Source organism: Crocodylus siamensis, chromosome 2, assembly GCF_052110815.1.
Source record: "Crocodylus siamensis isolate JL-2025a chromosome 2, ASM5211081v1, whole genome shotgun sequence".
In the NCBI taxonomy this organism is placed as follows: domain Eukaryota; kingdom Metazoa; phylum Chordata; order Crocodylia; family Crocodylidae; genus Crocodylus; species Crocodylus siamensis.
The window spans coordinates 79,447,626-79,464,638 of record NC_143396.1 but is presented as its reverse complement, the minus strand read 5'-3'; the positions used below and the strand labels follow the sequence as shown (position 1 = coordinate 79,464,638).

General features: G+C 41.4%; 1 protein-coding gene across 5 annotated transcripts in view; it reads right to left on the bottom strand.

Annotated features, from left to right (window-relative positions):
• Nucleotides 1-17,013, bottom strand: part of NEK1 (NIMA related kinase 1) — a 79,565-nt gene that overhangs the window by 39,692 nt on the left and 22,860 nt on the right. For 3 of the 5 annotated variants that reach the window (XM_090036214.1, XM_090036215.1, XM_090036219.1), the window contains 7 exons: nucleotides 13,179-13,336; nucleotides 5,295-5,354; nucleotides 5,013-5,072; nucleotides 4,815-4,862; nucleotides 4,620-4,694; nucleotides 2,211-2,389; nucleotides 1,998-2,129 (listed from right to left, as the gene is read on the bottom strand). In XM_090036214.1, coding sequence (XP_089892340.1) covers nucleotides 1,998-2,129; nucleotides 2,211-2,389; nucleotides 4,620-4,694; nucleotides 4,815-4,862; nucleotides 5,013-5,072; nucleotides 5,295-5,354; nucleotides 13,179-13,336 — 712 coding nt within the window. The remainder of the gene's footprint in view (nucleotides 1-1,997; nucleotides 2,130-2,210; nucleotides 2,390-4,619; nucleotides 4,695-4,814; nucleotides 4,863-5,012; nucleotides 5,073-5,294; nucleotides 5,355-13,178; nucleotides 13,337-17,013) is intronic. The other 2 variants (XM_090036218.1, XM_090036216.1) reach the window with 2 other exon arrangements.

Here is a 17,013-nt window from a genome sequence, read left to right as displayed (position 1 = left end):
CATAAACTGACTGAAGTTCGCTTCAGGCTAGACATAAGGAAAAAACTTCTTTATAAGTCAAGTCCAATGGTTTGGAACAAACTTCCCCCAGAGGCAGTACAGTCATCTACCCTGGCAATCTGCAAAAAAGTCAGCTAATACTGGTTTTGCAATTAAACTAATTACTTGAACAACTACCTTTTTCAATCAAGGACAATTAAAACGTTTAATATTTTCCCTTCATATATGGTCATTTTGATTTCTACTGGAGGGACCAGAAGGGACTTGGACAGTATGAGGCTAGTATGATCCACTGCATCGCCACTTATGGAATTAGGACCACAGATGAGAAGTCATAAGAGTTTCTCCCAACCATGGGATGAGGCTGGCATCACACAATGACCTTAAGTTGAGCTCTATGCTGAAGCAAGAGAGCCAGCACTTCTTGTTCATGCCCGAATAATAAAAGTTTAATCTTTGAATGCTAGTTTAAAAAAAAAAAAATGGCCTCTGTATTATAGTGCATGGAGATGCATCTATTAAGGCTGTTTACGGTGATATTTTAATACTTGAAAGATGTGCAGAAACAGCAGCTGCTCTGGAAACAAACACACCAGTCTTGTAGACTGACCACTTTCCAACACTGGAGAGAATTTGTGCTTCCTTGTTAGCAGGGATGGTGCATAGGCCATGTGACCCAAGATAGCTAGGTGAAGTCAGGCTGGCCTCCACCTACATGGATTCCAAGAGGGAATACCATTTATTGGGTACAGGAGGAAGTTTTTAAAACTATGCTAAAATGGCCCAGGTTACTATGCAGCAAACCACGTGTTCTAGCACAAACAATATAAAGTGTAACACAAGACAATTCCAATTAAATATTATAGTGGTATAAATTTTAGAACCAAGGACCCAGAAAGCAATTTATGACAGTTTGAATTATTTGATCACATGCTATTTTTGCCCCAACACAATAAAGGAAGACCAGAGGGCTTTCTTCCTCCTCCTCCTACTTCCACAGGGTTTTAGGAGGGGTCAGCAGGTGGAAAAACAATTCTGGATGGTTCTTCCCTAATTTAACTAAAAGAAGCATATAATCCTGTTTACACTGACAAAGAAAGTTAGTTTAGTTAGTTATGTTCATGTACTTTTCCTTAACAAGTAAGTTACCATTTGCTGGTTTAGATACAACCTGAGGTAGTACCAGCATTTCTGAGAAAAACATTGTTGCAATCTCCTACTCAGCTTGAAGTTAAGAATTTGCTTTTAAAATGCCTGTGATGGACACAAAAAACATCAACCACTTCTGACAAACCCATTTTTGCAGTATTACCTGAGTCTTCCCATCTCTGGTCACTAATCTTAGAACTATACTTTCAATCTCAGATTGAACCCAAAAAGCCATTTCCTGAGCAACAGACCTTAGTCAGAACAACTAAAGAAACCATTACAGAATTAGGGCAATAGTGCGTTTTATAGTTATACTTCAACAGTAGTGAATCGAAGAAGCAATTAGGGTACGGCAAACAGTGAAAAGAAGGAAGAAGGATGGATCTGGGCAACTGGTGCAGAAAACTGAACTATGAAAAAGAAGAGGTTTGTGACTTAATCCAGGCTGTCACTGAATCAGTAGGTTACATTCAGAATCTTTAAAATTCTTTGTCTGAAATTCAGTTACTAGTAATTGCTTACAAACATTAAACCAAGTCCACAAAACCAAGTAACCTTTTAAGCAGGCAGATTTGATACTGACTTTATCCATGTAACACTAATAGCAATGGTACGCTCTCCTCAGAGATGACAAAATGCAAAACCATGTTTTCCACCATCAGTGGGAACTAAGACACCAACTGATTCCAAAAGGATTATGTAGTTTCTGAGGGCCCCACACATGTACACACAGAACAGTCTCAATGGATAAAAAATGGTCTTGAAAAGTGTCAATAGGTATTAAAACTAAAGACACAGGACAAAGATCTAACACGAAGGGACAGATTTATGGATTATCACACTCCAACCTGTTTGCGTTGGCTTGTTTAGACACCTCCTTCAATCTTTTCATTTTTTTTCTAACTGCATCAGTATCAGGTAAATGGTGATGACCTGCAGGCCCCTTAGGAACTCCTGGATGTATTCCAGGTGGAACTTCTCTGCAGATAAATATGTACAGTAACTTTCATTACTTTCATCTAAAACAAAGCATATGCAATTCTAATGGAAGGCACTCATACCTTTCAATAGGTTCTTGACTTTGTATTTCTGCTCTCCATCTGGTATCTCTCTCCTCAGCAACTTTAAGGTTTTCTTTTTGCTGTTGCATCTGGTCAAATACAGCATGGTAGTGTTCATACGGCCCTCGAGTAGGCACTGGTGTAGGACCAACACCCCCTCCACCACCAAAAAAAGGGGCCTGGAATTAGAGGAAGAACTCTCAAGTCCTGGTCCTCACAAGCCCTGGTAGTACTATTACCCTTAGTAGATTTAAAACTTAAATTTACTTCAGAACTCCCAATTTATTCTTACATAATATTTATGCTCAAAGCGCCCTTTTCTTAAAAGCGCTGTATTAAGAATTTAAAAATTATTCTTACATAGTATTTATGCTCAAAGCGCCCTTTTCTTAAAAGCGCTGTATTAAGAATTTAAAATTTTTATTTTTGTGGAAAACCAGCGTTTTATTTACTAGTCTCTCACATTAGTTTACTTCAGGAGGGATGTGGACAACATGGAGGAGAGGGTCTAGAGGAGGGCCACTCGCATGATCAGGGGGCAGCAGGGCAGGCCCTATGAGGAGAGGCTCAGGGACCTGAACCTGTTCAGCCTCCACAAGAGAAGACTGAGGGGGGATCTTGTGGCCTGTTATAAACTAGTCAGGGGGGATCAGCAGGCATTGGGGGAGTCCCTGTTCCCCTGAGCACCACCAGGAGTGACCAGGAATAACGGTCACAAGCTGGCAGAGGGTAGGTTTAGGTCAGATATCAGGAGGCGCTACTTCACGGTCAGGGCAGCTAGGGTCTGGAACCAACTTCCAAGAGAAGTGGTGCTGGCTCCTACCCTGGGGGTCTTTAAGAGGAGGCTAGATGTACACCTTGCTGGGGTCGTTTGACCCCAGTACTTTTTCCTGCCATGGCAGGGGGTCAGACTTGATGATCTGCTCAGGTCCCTTCCAACCCTACCAACTATGAAACCATTAAATTTGTGAGTACAAAGTTTTCCAGGATGATTTGGGTCAATGACACTTTTGCAAAATACAATATAGACAACAAATTGTGATGGTACCAATGAGTCTAATGTGGTGTCTAATATAAATTATTATAAGGGTACAGAGTAGGAAGAGGATATGCATTTAGCGAGGCAGAAATAGTATTATGCCTGAGATATTCTCTTAAGAGAAGTTGCAAAATAATTTCTCAGACTTTATATGAAGCATGTTATATATTTAATAGTAGTAATTTTGACACCAAGACACCTGTAACCTTATACTCATTTATATTTGAAGAAGTTGGAATGAGTAACAGCTAGGATGAGAGAAGCATCTCAAAGTAGTTTGTAAGTTCTCTAGTGGGGCTCAGGCTTCTTGGAAGACAGCAGAAATCTAAAGTAGCAGCATTACTATGGCAATTTCTTACAAGCATTGTCTTAACTATTATTTGGGATACAGCCAAGCCCATGTGGTTTCTTCACGTTCTTGTTGAAGGACAGGAATACAAAACCTGGATACCATTGACAGTATCCTTTCTTCCTCCAGAAACTTGATCAATACAACTCACTATACCTATCAGTGAAACCATATGGCATGAAAGACCTCAAACTGGTAGAAAACACCACCATCCACTTGTTATGAATACCAAACCGGTATTTTGATTTTTTAATTGGCTTCTCACTGATTGAAGTCCAATTCAACATTTTTCTGCTAATAATGAACCATCTTTATGAGATTAGCTATCTTGAGATAGACTCCCCCTCTGTGACCATGAATTCCTATAACAGTTGTGTTCCCATGGAGGGAGTTAAGGTCCACAAATGTACAAAAATATCACTGCACAGGGGTTAGATAGAGTTGTAAATTCACTCCTGCAAGATAAAAAACTTTGGACCTTACCATTTTCAGAAATAGATACAAAAGCAAACCTTTATCTTCAACTTAAAAACTTTCCTATGAAATATCTTCAAATATTTGCTAACAATAAATTAGTCAAGCTACCTCTGGCAGAGACTTGAACAGAAGAAAGAAATTATATCAATCTTAATATTTTAAATATAATAAATGGAGCACTTTCACCTGTGGTGATAATATCACAACAAAAAGTTAAGGAGGGGATTTGAATAAAGAGGTTGTTAAATGTATAAGTTAAGCACAGGAAAAGGGATTGAGGTACAAGTAGGAAAAGAAAAATAAGAAGCAGGAAGGATGACATTATTGGCAGAGAAAGGGAATATACAGAAATCTGATAAATACAGGACAGTGTACACTCAAATTGCCAAAAGGCAGAGGATACAAATGAAATCTGTTCTACAGTCTGGCAGCAGATTTTACTGGGACAGTTCCACAAGTAAACTGGCATCTGTCTTTTCCAGAAAAGGAAGGTGACCAAAAGGGAGAGAACAGATTGAGCTACATTTCTGATTCTGCTGCCAACCTTAACTTCACCACTTCCACCTGAACTAAGCACATTTCTCCATCCTTGTTCCCTGGCTCTGTTTATTCGTTCCATCTGGAGAAAGGGGAAGAAAAGAAAAGGAAAAACACATGTTCAAGGATCCACTAGTTTATTTTCCTTATTTATTTTTTTTTAAACTTGATTGTTGAAAAGAAACATTAAGGTATATTTTACCCTTTCCTTCTCCAGTCTTCTCATCTGCTCAGCCTTCAGCAAACTGATCTGTAAATTTTAAGAATGAAACATTTTGAACAGCTGGTATAAATCAGACAGCTTTATATTTTGAGGTAATTAAATGAGGTACTGCACAAAGTAACATTTAATAAAGGTATCACTATAAACACAAAAAAAGCTAAAGGTATTCTTGTCTACCTGGTCTCTCTGTCGTTTTTCCTTCTCTAGTAAATCTAACCTTTTCTTCTTTGCAGCTTCCTGAAAAATAGAACATAATTAGAATTTATTAGTGCATGTTACTTTCAAACTTCTTCCAAGAAAGTTAGTACTCCAGTGCACAGGCATTAAAATTAGAGAGTGTTCGGAGAAAAGAAATAAGGAGGAAAGGTTTGAAGGTTTTATTTTGGATATAAAAACAATTCTCCATTCTTGTTTTGGTTTTCATGGAGATTGAAAATAAGCAGATATGCTTCTTTATACCTCAAACATTTTCCTCCTCTCTTCTCCAGGAAGCATTTTCTTCATTGGAGTTGGATAGGCCTAGATAAAGTGAAACTACAAATTAGACAGGACAGGACATAGTACTTTCTAGATCCCAAAAAAGGAAAGCACATGAGGACATGACAGAAGAATAATTTAAACTGTTATAATAATAAAATAATTTAAATTAATTTAAACTGTTACAAACAGTATGATTTGTTAACAACCCTGCTTCATACATTTTCCAAGAATATAATTTAAAATGATAAAATTCTAGCAGAGCCAGGATACATCCTTTTGTATTACTTCATTTGGCTCTAAAGAATGAGCTTCAGTAAAAGAAAATTAATTTTAAAAGCACAATGTTTTATTCTCTCCTGTCAGTTTCTTTTATTTGGGAATATCACAGCACTGATGCTCTCCACCAGTGACTTTCAACCTTTTTAGACTTGATGCACCCCTGGAAAAATGCCAGCTCTAAGTTTTCACTCATTTTTTGACTACAGAAAAATAACAGAACAGTTTTTCTGTTACAAACTCAAATACCACACCAGGTCAGAAAGCTTTTAATACTATGGATTCTTATTTGAAACCTCTCAGTTTATCTTGTGAATCATGTTTACACATAGTGCTAATATTGCATAGCATCCTGTGGCACCTTTGAACGGATCTCAAGTTACCCCTTGGTGCCAAAAAGCACTACTCTACGTATATACACACTGTACAGCTGGTAGCTGTGTGTGTTAATCACTGCAATCCTACCTACAAGCTTTTTATTGCAAGTGCTTTCAAACAATAGCAAATTAAAAACAAGTTATGGAATGTTAGTAATTTCTTAATTGGCATAGTAATAAGAAAAGTGTCCATATTTAAACTACAATGTATAAATTTTGAACACCTCTGAATATAATGCAGTTAAGGCAAAAGATTTAAGAGGAAGATCAGGTAAGTTCTCTCTTCAAGAGCTAGATCTTCTATACACAGAGAAGGACAACAGAACAAATTGGTATTTTACTGGCCTCTAGCTACAACTGCAATACAAATAAAATTAATTAAAAAAATTCTGAGGCACACAACATGCCAAGAATCCTCCTGCAAAAGGTGCAGCTGCCAGATGTTTGGATATCCAGTGTATTAGTTCTTTTTAGACTTGTGCATATTGTGTCAAAGTTAATGTTTTTCAGAATCTCTTTGTTGATGCATAGAATTAAACTTTCTTTTCCAAGGAGGTCACAACTGATGAAATACAAAACAGACACTTCCCTTAGCATCTTTCACTGAATGTTTTGAGTTAAGTATTAGAACTGGGGAAGAAATTATTTAAATTCTGTGGCTGTACACTGTAGAAAGCTAGAGTGGAGCAGTTGTACTCCAGGATTTCTGCTTTCATTAAAAAAAAAAAGTTTCTAGTTGTTGTGGCTATGGTGATAAAATACTTAAGCCAAGTGAATGCTGTATTCCCCAAAAGGCTTTAAAAAAAATCTCAAAAGTTGGAGAGAGAAAATGCCACATTCACCTCAATATCGAGTTGCCTTTTAAATATAAGGATGGGAGTATTAGCATTATCTTCTGATTATTTAAACACAGATATCAAGCTATGTTTAATTCTGTAATATTAAACCACATCCCCAATCTTCCAGGGCAGTGGTGTTCAACCTCCAGCCTGTAAGGCCACATCATCTGGCCCATGGAGTTTCTCAGGTCTGAAAGGTTGGGACCTGTGGGGGAGCAGTGACAACATTAATGGCTGCCTCCCTGCTGCCAGCTGCCAAATTTCCAGATCCTTGGAGAACCCTGAAGACCCAGATCCAGTACTGCTCAGATCCAGATCTGGATCCAGCACATAAGGCCAGGGTCATACACCAAGTCCATGCTGAATCCAGTCCATGGATCAGCCCTGCACCACTCATCCAACCCAGGGGAATCACAAGGTAGAGCACCACTGATGTAGGGCAATAAAATGCCTATGCTAAAATTACTTTCTTCACTTACTGCCAAGCTTTTATACTATTGTTAAGATGTGTGGAAATACAGGTTTCCCTCAATTTATGTAGTACATGTGTTCCTGAAGAATGCTGCATAAATCAAATTTGCATAAAACCCATACTGGAGCGGCCCTAGGAGCAACCAACACCAGCTGCCTGCACCAGGGCTACAAAGAACTGGCAGGGGCTGCTCCTGGGGCAGCTGCAGCAGGAGCTGGGGTGCATGGGACAGAACGAGCCCCTGGCGGGTTTGGGGTACAGTGCAGCCCAGCAGCTGCAGGCAGCTAGCCCCAGGAATGGCTGGCGCTGCTGCAGCCAGGGCTGGGGTGAGTGGGGCCATGGCCCTTTGCCCTCCCCACGCAGACTTACTTGTTGAGGGGCGGGGGGGGAGGGAGGGCAGGGTGGCTCTGCTGATCACATAATAGTGAATTTACCTCGCATATGAGTTATGGGTCTAAATATGCTCATATATATTTATTTGCATAAGAGCAAATTTTCATATAAAGAAGCCGCACACAAAAAAAAAAAAATCCAGGGAAACCTGTAGTATTTGACAAATTTCTGTGCTGGTTGTATTAGGTATTTGAATATTAACATTTAAAATAAAGTAGCCAACTAAATCCGTTTAGAAACAAAATCCAAGAACAATGTACAAAACAGGCTAGGGATTATTAGTCCAAGCCGCAGAACACCTATTGCAGAGCTGGGAGCTATGCAACAGAACCAGGGGACAGAGCCAGCCTTGTATACCTGGGGCATGGCCGCAGCATCTAGCCTAGCGGCTGCATGCCAGTGTGAAGGACATCCAGCCTAAAGTAGAAACACCTGTGGGAGGCTAGGAAACCACATGACCAAAAGAGATGAGGCTTAGGCAGTATATATGTCCAGGGCCAGAGCCAGAGCCAGAGGGTAGTCTGGCTCTGCCAGCTGCCAGGGAAGGAACTCTGTACTAAGAGGACTATGCTGACTGGGATCTGCATGCCATGAGGCCTGCAAGTTTGCAAAAGAACTCAGCTGTGTTATGCAGCTACAGTACTTATAATTTCAGATATAGCCTAGGGGCTTACTTTTGCTTGTAGTTTACACTAGAGGACCAGGTTGGGAATAGCAAAGAAGGCTGGAGGTCCCAGGGTGCTTGAGGGGCACGTGACTGCTTGAGCTCTGCTAGGGGCTGGGCTTACAACACTAACAGGTGGCAAATGTGAAGGAACTAATGCCAAGATTGAGAAGGCTACTGCCCAGAAGGTCAGAGACAAGGCCAGGGGCTCAGTGACACAAAGGTGGAACCAGGGCCAGGGACTCATAGTCCTTGTAAGCAGTCTCCCACCTCTTTTCAAACGAAAAGAGCATAAAAAAAAAAAAAAAAAGGGGTGAGGAAGGTGAGGAAAAGGGTGAAGCCCAAAAACTGAAGGGCAGGGATTGCCAGGCCATCAGGTGGTATCACAGCTGTTTCTGGGACCTGAACCTGCTGCAAGTACCTATAGACTTAACTTCATTCAGAAATGATGCATTTTACCTTTTTTTAAACTGCTGCAAGATTTAATACTGATAAATAAACTCACTTTTAAAGTAGTATTTTAGTTACTTATGTATAGCATAAACAGGGCATGATATTAATCCAAAGGCTCGTGATTTATGATATAGTTCATTAGGCTGGACCCCAGCAGAATCAACAGCATTTCAAACCATGGTTACCTCACAGCTCAGCACTGCTCAGTTTGTGTGCATGTACTCCTGATGCATCCCAACCCCTTTCTGCAGAAGGATGCATGTGCTAACTGGGTGTTCTTGTCATGCCTCCTAGGATCCTCCAAAAATTTATATAAAAGGTAAGTCATAGGGCAACCTGGTCCGGCTCCACCTCATGGAGGGCCGGGCCACACTAATCATAGGTAACGGGCTGAGAGGGGTCAACAGAGAGATTCTGGGTGAACTGTTTGAGGACCTGTTTCGTGATGTTTGCCAGATATTTAAGGTAGGGGTGCACCAATAAAGAATTTTTGGCTGATACCAAGGCCTGATTATTAACCAGCCATATTGGCCAATGCTGATCTGATAGCCAAGATGCAGCTCAGCAGTTTGGAGAGCAGCTCCCTGCTGGTAAGTCTGTGGAGAAGGGGCATGGGGCAGGGACAGGCCCCCATGGTGAAGAAAGGAGTGGGGCAGAGGCAGGCACTACCCAGCCAGGGCAGTGAATGTGACCCCATGGGCAGGGTGGAACCACAGGCAGCTAGTCCAGAAGGCAGCTCCCTGCCACTACACACAGCCCCAAGGGAGGCATGAGGGTCATGCGTGACCCAGGATTTGTGCATGGGGAGAGGGCAGGCTGCCCACTGCAGGCTCAGGGCCAGGGGCTACACCTGCTTCTTCCCAATGGGGAAAGTGGGGCCTGGGCTGGGCCTGCACTGAGGGCGGGTAGCGGTGGTGCTGGGAAGGGTAGCGGTGGTGCTGGGAAGGGCAGCTACGAGGTGGGCAACAGCTACCCCAAAATTTGCCATAGATACTCTTCCCAGTGCTACTGCCTGCCCTGAGCACAGCCCTGACCCAGGCCCCTGCCCAGTCAGAAAGAGGCTGGTGCAGCCCCTGGGCCCTAGCCCTTGCCCTGCTCACAAATCCAGGGGTGTATGCAGTGGTCGGGAGCCATGCCCATCCCCCCCTGCACTCCCCGGACAAGCCGCCTGTAGCTCCATCCCGCTCCTGGGATCGCATTCACCGCCCTGATTGCACAGTGTCTGCCCCTGCCCATCCCACACACCCTCTCTCCCTCATCATGAGGGCCTTGATCTGTCCCCCACATTCCCCTTCCCTTCCCTCCCCCCCCCGTCACCCCCCCCCAGACTTACTGGCAGGAGGCTGCTCTCCAACTGCAGGGCTGCAATCCTGGCCAGGTGTGTGCAGCAGCTATGCTTAATTTATCAGTTAATTAGCTACACCAGTCAAAAAAAGCCGACTGCTGATCATGTGAATTTTTCTTTTATCAGTACTGATCTAATATGCAACCAATGCATCAGTGCACCTCTAATTTAAGGCTAGCAAAGAAACAGGAATCATTAGAAATGGGAAAGAAGTACAGTTCTGCTGTGGGAGTGAAAGAGAAATTGAAATGCATTCAGTAGATTCACCAAGACCTGAAAGTCAGTGCTGATGGGGACGGTGCTACCATCTAACTTATTCAGATGAGTTGCACTAACCTATCCTTGTGGTACAGTAAAAGCCCTGTTTTCTGGCATGAGTGAGAAGTGGGGGGGTGCCAGTAATCTAAAAATGCTGGTTACCTGAGGCACACGGGTTTCCGGCTGGACACAGAACGGGGGCAGGGCAGCCGCACGCAGACCAGCAACAGTGCAGGGTGGTGGCAGTGGCTGCTGCGTGCAAGCTTCCATTCCCCCCGCCCATCCCCGGCCCAGCCGACTGGAAATTCCAGTTAATAGAAATGCTGGTTAGTAAAATGTCAGATAACAGGGCTTTTACTGTACATATGATCTCAGCCTTAAATGACTCAGTGTAGTTAAAAGAGTGAAGGCCATATCTTCATGTCAGTCCTCTTCTCTAACTACACATTTATATTCTTTCTACGCTTTCCACAGTATGCTACTACGATAAAAAATTCCACTAGTGATTCAGACACACAATAAAATTTTAATTCACCAATAATTCACTGGTATGCCTTTCAAAAATGCATATTTTTTTTAAATAGAGACATTAACTCATAACCTTTCAGCTGTATAAGTGTTTAATGCTACAGTTTTGTTATATCTCTCATTGGACAGCCACTGGTTGGGGATGATCTAGGCATTGCTATGCCCACGTTCTACCATGGGCATTTCCCATGCTTCTGGGCTTTGCTGGTTGCCCCTGCCCTTCCCTCCCCCTCGAACATTTTCTGCTGTGTGTCAGTGTTTAAGCCTTCCTCACAGGTATTGGGTGTTGGCTGTAGTCAAGTTGGGGACTTTGACTGGGATTTGCCAATGCTCCTGATGGAAGCAAAGCCAGAGGTTCCTGTCTAGACAGTCTTGCCCTTCCACTCAGGGTCAGGCCAATCACCATATTTGGTATCAGAAAGGAATTTTACCCCATGGGTAGATTGGTATAAACTGTGGGGGTTTTTGCCTTCCTCTGTCAGGGGATGTGGCCCTCTACCAACAACCTCTTGAACCTACATTGATGATATTTCATAGAAGCAAGACACTGACTGCTGTGGCAGGTTAGAGTGTTAGGTCTGTGTTGTGGCAGGGCTGATAGTGAGTTTATACAGAGTTTAGATTATGGTTTTTATCCGAATGATCCTGCCTCGGGCAGGGGGTTGGATTAGATGACCTCTGGAGGTCCCTTCCAGCCCTACTTCTGTATGACTCTTTGCACAAATGTGGTCTCTGAAAAGTACACTGTGCTCTGGAGTGTAAATTGTGCATTCCAGTGGAAGCCAACCTTTTGGGCAGGCATGCCACAAAGTCCCACACCCCCTACGTGTCACTCTAATCCCCTTCTCCTGCCTGATCCGCTCTGCTTTCTACTCCTTGTCCCATCTGCAGCTGTGCTCCCTGCAACCCCTTCCTGATTTGCCGCATGGCATACACAGAGGCTGTCCATGTCACTTGTGGCAGGCATGCCCTAGATTGGCCAACCCAGGTATATTCCCACAAGGAATCAAATTAAATATGTAAGTCAATGATCACCATGAATTTGAGTTGGTGAAAACTGTAGAACAAGACAAAAAAAAAAAAAGCACCAGAAATCTCCAAGGTATTAAATACAGAACTATCCAAAAATAACCATAATTTTCACATAACTCTTTCACAGCACTTTTCATCAGGAGATCTAAAAATGCTTCACAAATAAAGTTGTAAAATTATCCCATTTTTTAGGTACGAAAAACAAGGAAAATGGCTGATCAGGTCACACAGTGGGTTGGTAGCAGATCTGACAATGGGAAACCTGGGTTTCAAATCTCAGGGTACCTGTACTTGTGATGGAGTTCTGCTCCAGTGAGTGCCAACTAGCAAGTCGGCTGGAGCATACTAATTAGTGTACTCCAGCAGCCTGCATGCGATATGTATTCAAAGTCCCTGCATTTCAAAATAGTGGCAGGGGTGTTTTAACTAAAGCTTGTGGAATAAGGTTTAATTAATGTGTCCCAACTGCCATTTTGAAGCATGGATGCTGAATACATGTGATGCTGTGGGTGCTTTAATTAGAGCGGCTTACAGAATACATGTATAAATGCTCCTATCAGTTATTACGGTTTTATTAGAGCAGGAAAACTGCAGTATAGAATGAAGTGCAAGTTTGCACTTTTGAAGTACAGTACTCCCAAGGTTGCACGCTTTAATTGATCTTGCTTTGTGCACAGACAAAGGGCACAACCAATTTAACAGTAACAACACTTAGCAAATGATGGCAATCTCCAAAATTTCATCAACATCTTTACAAGTTGAATAACTAGCTTGCTTCATCTAAAAGAAAATAAACTTCCAGCTTGCATACATGTGTCATTACAAAAGATGTTATGAGAAGAAATAGTAATAAATACATTAAAATTCATGCCAACTGATGGAACCTTCAAAACACACTGGGCTTCTATCTTCAAGCTATGGATTTCCACAACTGAAAGTAGCATAACTTCACTCCTACAGCACTGGTGGTCTAATTGGCAGTGTTAATAAGCCTGCTTATAGCACATGGCAGTTGTAGCCACACTACTTCTGCATGGGGATGGACTGTTAAAATGCTTCTGTTTGCCTATGTGGAACAACACAGTGTGGTTCACTACAGTGGCAGAATCAAATTACCATTAGCCAAGTACCAAAGTTTGTAGCAGAGTTATGCCTCAAAGTTCAAGTACTTAAAAAAACCTGAAAAATAAATGCATCTTAATTATTGCCATCAGATATACCCTTACCTGCCTACATTTAACCAGTGGCTTTTTTTCATAATATCTTTTAGGTGCATCACAAGATTTCTTGATTATTAAAGGCACTCCATATTTTGCAGCAGGTTTGGTAATTTTCTGAGCTGGCGCAGCAGAAGCCAAGATTTGTCCTTGGGCTGGTCTTTTTCCTAGGCAAAATGGGATAGAGTTATGAATTGTTTATAAACAGAGTTAAACTTTTATGGAGCTGGCCTTCTTTGACTAACATAGCATAGAGCTCCATCTCTCTCAAATTACCTGACCTGTGTCATCTGTGTTCTTGCATTTTTGTTCGATAAGGAAAGGAGGGGCCAATTCACCCTTGCTCTTCCTTAATTCTATGAGCCACGTACCAAAAAAGCATTCTTTTTTCCAACTGAGATGCATCTTTTTTTTTTAAAGAAGTCAGAGAAGGAAAAAGCTTTGCATGTATCCAAGAGCCTCCAAAACAAGTTTTTCTTGTTTGGCACTGAACAAATATTTCCCCCCGCCTCACCATTTAAAATTCTGAAAAATTATTCCAAAGGTTTTCAAACAAGCTAGATACATTTACTTTGCTCTCTTTATTAATTAGTAATTAATTACCATATGCCAGACTACTCTTTTGAAATATCAGAACCAAGTCATTTTGACTGATCATAAAATACAATCAATTTTGAAACATGTTAATATTTTACTTCAGACAGCGTGCAAATCTCCATATACCTTCAAGGCTCTTTGGGTTAATACGATGCATCTTTTATTAGACCAACTTAAATAGTTGGAAAAAAATTTATAGCCAAAGAACCTTGTCTGCCTATGTCCCAAGATCAACACAGCCACAACCTTCACCCCTACATACACCTGCAAACACCCAAGTACACACACATAGGCAAATTTCTTAAACTCTAAATTTGGCACCATGACAAAATTCCAATATCTGCAACTCTTCCACTTTAGAATCTTCCGCATAAATCATGGGTACGAAACAATTCTTATCCAAAGTTTCTTAGTAGTTTCTCTCCTTATTCTTAAGGACTAAGTAATGCTTCTCATTTGTGGATTCCAGAAGTGAACCAATATCCTTTCTGAAAAATTAAATCCTTTTCTAAAGCTACAAAAGATGTTCCACTAACTTATAAAAACAGCAAGCTTGAAGTTATATTGTCTTGTTTTAAATAAAGATGTTTCAGTTCATTACAAAATTCATTCCTGTCCCTTACCAGATGGGGGGGAGGGAGTTAAATGAGGGAAGCAGCTAGCAAAATGAGAATTTTCTTACAGAATGATTTTTCATTATGCTGCACAGCTTCTTGCCTCATCAAAGCAACTGGAAGTAATGAGCACTAATTAGCAGAAGTTGAGGGAAGCAATGAAAAGCAGTAATTGTAATTACAATGGTGTAATACAGAAAATAGAATAAAAAATACTCTATAAGGAAGTTAGGCAGTAAGCTCTATTTTAAGAAACGTATTTGGAAACTAACCCAACAGCATCCTATCAAAAATATCCCGGCAGAGAAATTGAAGCTTAAATCTTCTTTAAAACGAGACCAACCCTTTCCTCCTGCACCCTGGGAACAGAATTTCACATCCTCTATGAATGCTCACCCAGATGGCCGGCATGTCAATTGGTGCAAAACTCTGACATTTTGTCAGTGGTAATTTTCAAAGTCAAGTCACCATTAGAGTAACCACTTATTTCTTGCATTTTAACATGAACTCCCTTGAAAGACAACAGATTCTTTTTTGTCTATTACATTAAAAAAAAGCAAACCTTCAATTTCTTGTTGTTCATTAAAGCTGGAAGACAAACATCTGTGCATCATGACATATCCTCAGGATTCATTTCTAGATTCATATCAGGCAAAATGCCATTTGAGGGAAAATACCAATGCATGATGCTAGTCAACTTTAGTTGCTAGAGACAGCCACCTAGGACTGGTTCCAGAAATGACTAATGCAAAGAAATATAGATCTTCACCAATCTTTACTTTGGTTGGAAAGCCATGACCAAACCCATGCTTATTTGGACCACAGGGTCAAAAAAGTTCTCAAAAGCTCTTGGTTATAAACTATTGGCACCTTTTCAGCAGTTGACAAGCTACAAGTAGATTTGTTTGACTGGGCATAGCATAGATCTGATGTTACCCATAAGCAGGTATATTTTGGGACCAGACTGCATTATACCCAACCTTAGATGACTGGTAATAAAGTGCAGACCAAAAAGGAAGAGTTTTGTATAGGAAGCCCTTACATACAAATGTTGATTTTGTTTTCATGTTGAGAACTGCTAAATGTAGGATGAAAAAAAAAAAATGATCTAGGTCTTCCTCACAAGCTTCTGTTCCTGATTATTTCCCCTCTGCTAAGAAAGAAAAGTAAAAAAAAGCCATTTTGAATGAGGAGAAGGATTTCTGCCATCATGGAGTACTTAGGTGACTCTCTCCTAGGTACAGACAAAATAAAATACACACTAACGTATAAGGAAGGAGCAGTCCACTGAAGTGGGGTGGGAGTGAAGCAGAAACAGAATACTTTCCACCCTGGCAGAGAAATTTCATAGGATGAAACCAAAACAGACAGTTTCCATTAAACTGCTTCCTGAGATACATCTCTTCATGTCTAGAAATGCCATGGTATGGGAGTGAAACAGCGAGTCCAATATAGTCCACTGCAAGAAAAAAAAGTCTCAGCCAATACAAGAGATGAAGGGAGGAAGGAAGAATGGACAAATGTTCAAATAATGATTTTTACACCCCTTGCTTACTAACTGTAACCAGCTGGGATGTATTACCTCCTTGGAAATCCTTATGCTCCTGGTCATACCTTCTTAAACAAGAAATGCAAGTTGTAATGGATGAACCTGTACCTCCAGCATCCTTATGATGCAAAGCTCCAAGCCCCAGTAGAGCAAGACTCAAGCAGCATGAAGTGGTCAGGCACAGACTTTGAGGATCTCAAAAAGATTATAGCATCCCTTAGGCTTGATTTGTTGCAATACTTCCCTAGCATAGAGAAATGTACTCAAGTGCTGCTGTACCAAAAATCCTAGTAAGAATTTTAAAAAAAGTTTAAAAGCAAGCAACGCTTGGAAGAAGACAGTTAACCCAGTTTAACATCAAACAGGCAGAAGTTCTTGTGGCCTGAGCTGAACAATAGGGCTTGTTACTGAAACCTCCAAAAACCAATATTGGATCACTACCAAATTCTGCAGATGAAATGAGGAAAGAGCCTGTATAGTAAAAATACTAATTATCCCATCACTGATATCCATCATCAGCAATCAGTGATTTGGGTTTTTATCCAACTGTTCCTTCCCCCTCACCCCGCAAAAGAAGAAAGTAAACTTTAAGTCTATGTACAGACAGTCAAAAAGCCTGAGGCTGAATCGATTCAATCTTCACAGGTTAATCTAAGCTGCATAGACTGAACTGATAAGCAAGTGAACAAACATTCACTTTTGATTCCAGAAATGCAGCCACATACCTGCAGTGGCTCACCGGGGGATGCTAGAGCACGCCTCCCTGCTCACCTGGAACAGACTGCTTGGGCCAAGGCTAGCCTGCCCATGCTGCAAGAGGGAGAAGCGGGAGGCTTGTGAGAAAGGTGCAAAGCATCCTGGGATTCATGGATTGTAAGGCTGGAAGGAACCCCAGAAGATCACTGGGTCCAGCCCCCTGAAACAAGCAGGAAAGACAACTGTGGTCAAGTGACCCCAGCAAGGTGACCGTCCAGTCTGCTGGATGATACTGGATACTACATGCATCCAGGTTTACATTAAACTGGTTTTGGCCACTTTGAAATCAGTTTATGTACACTGGACTTCTGTCATTAGAGATTTGAAC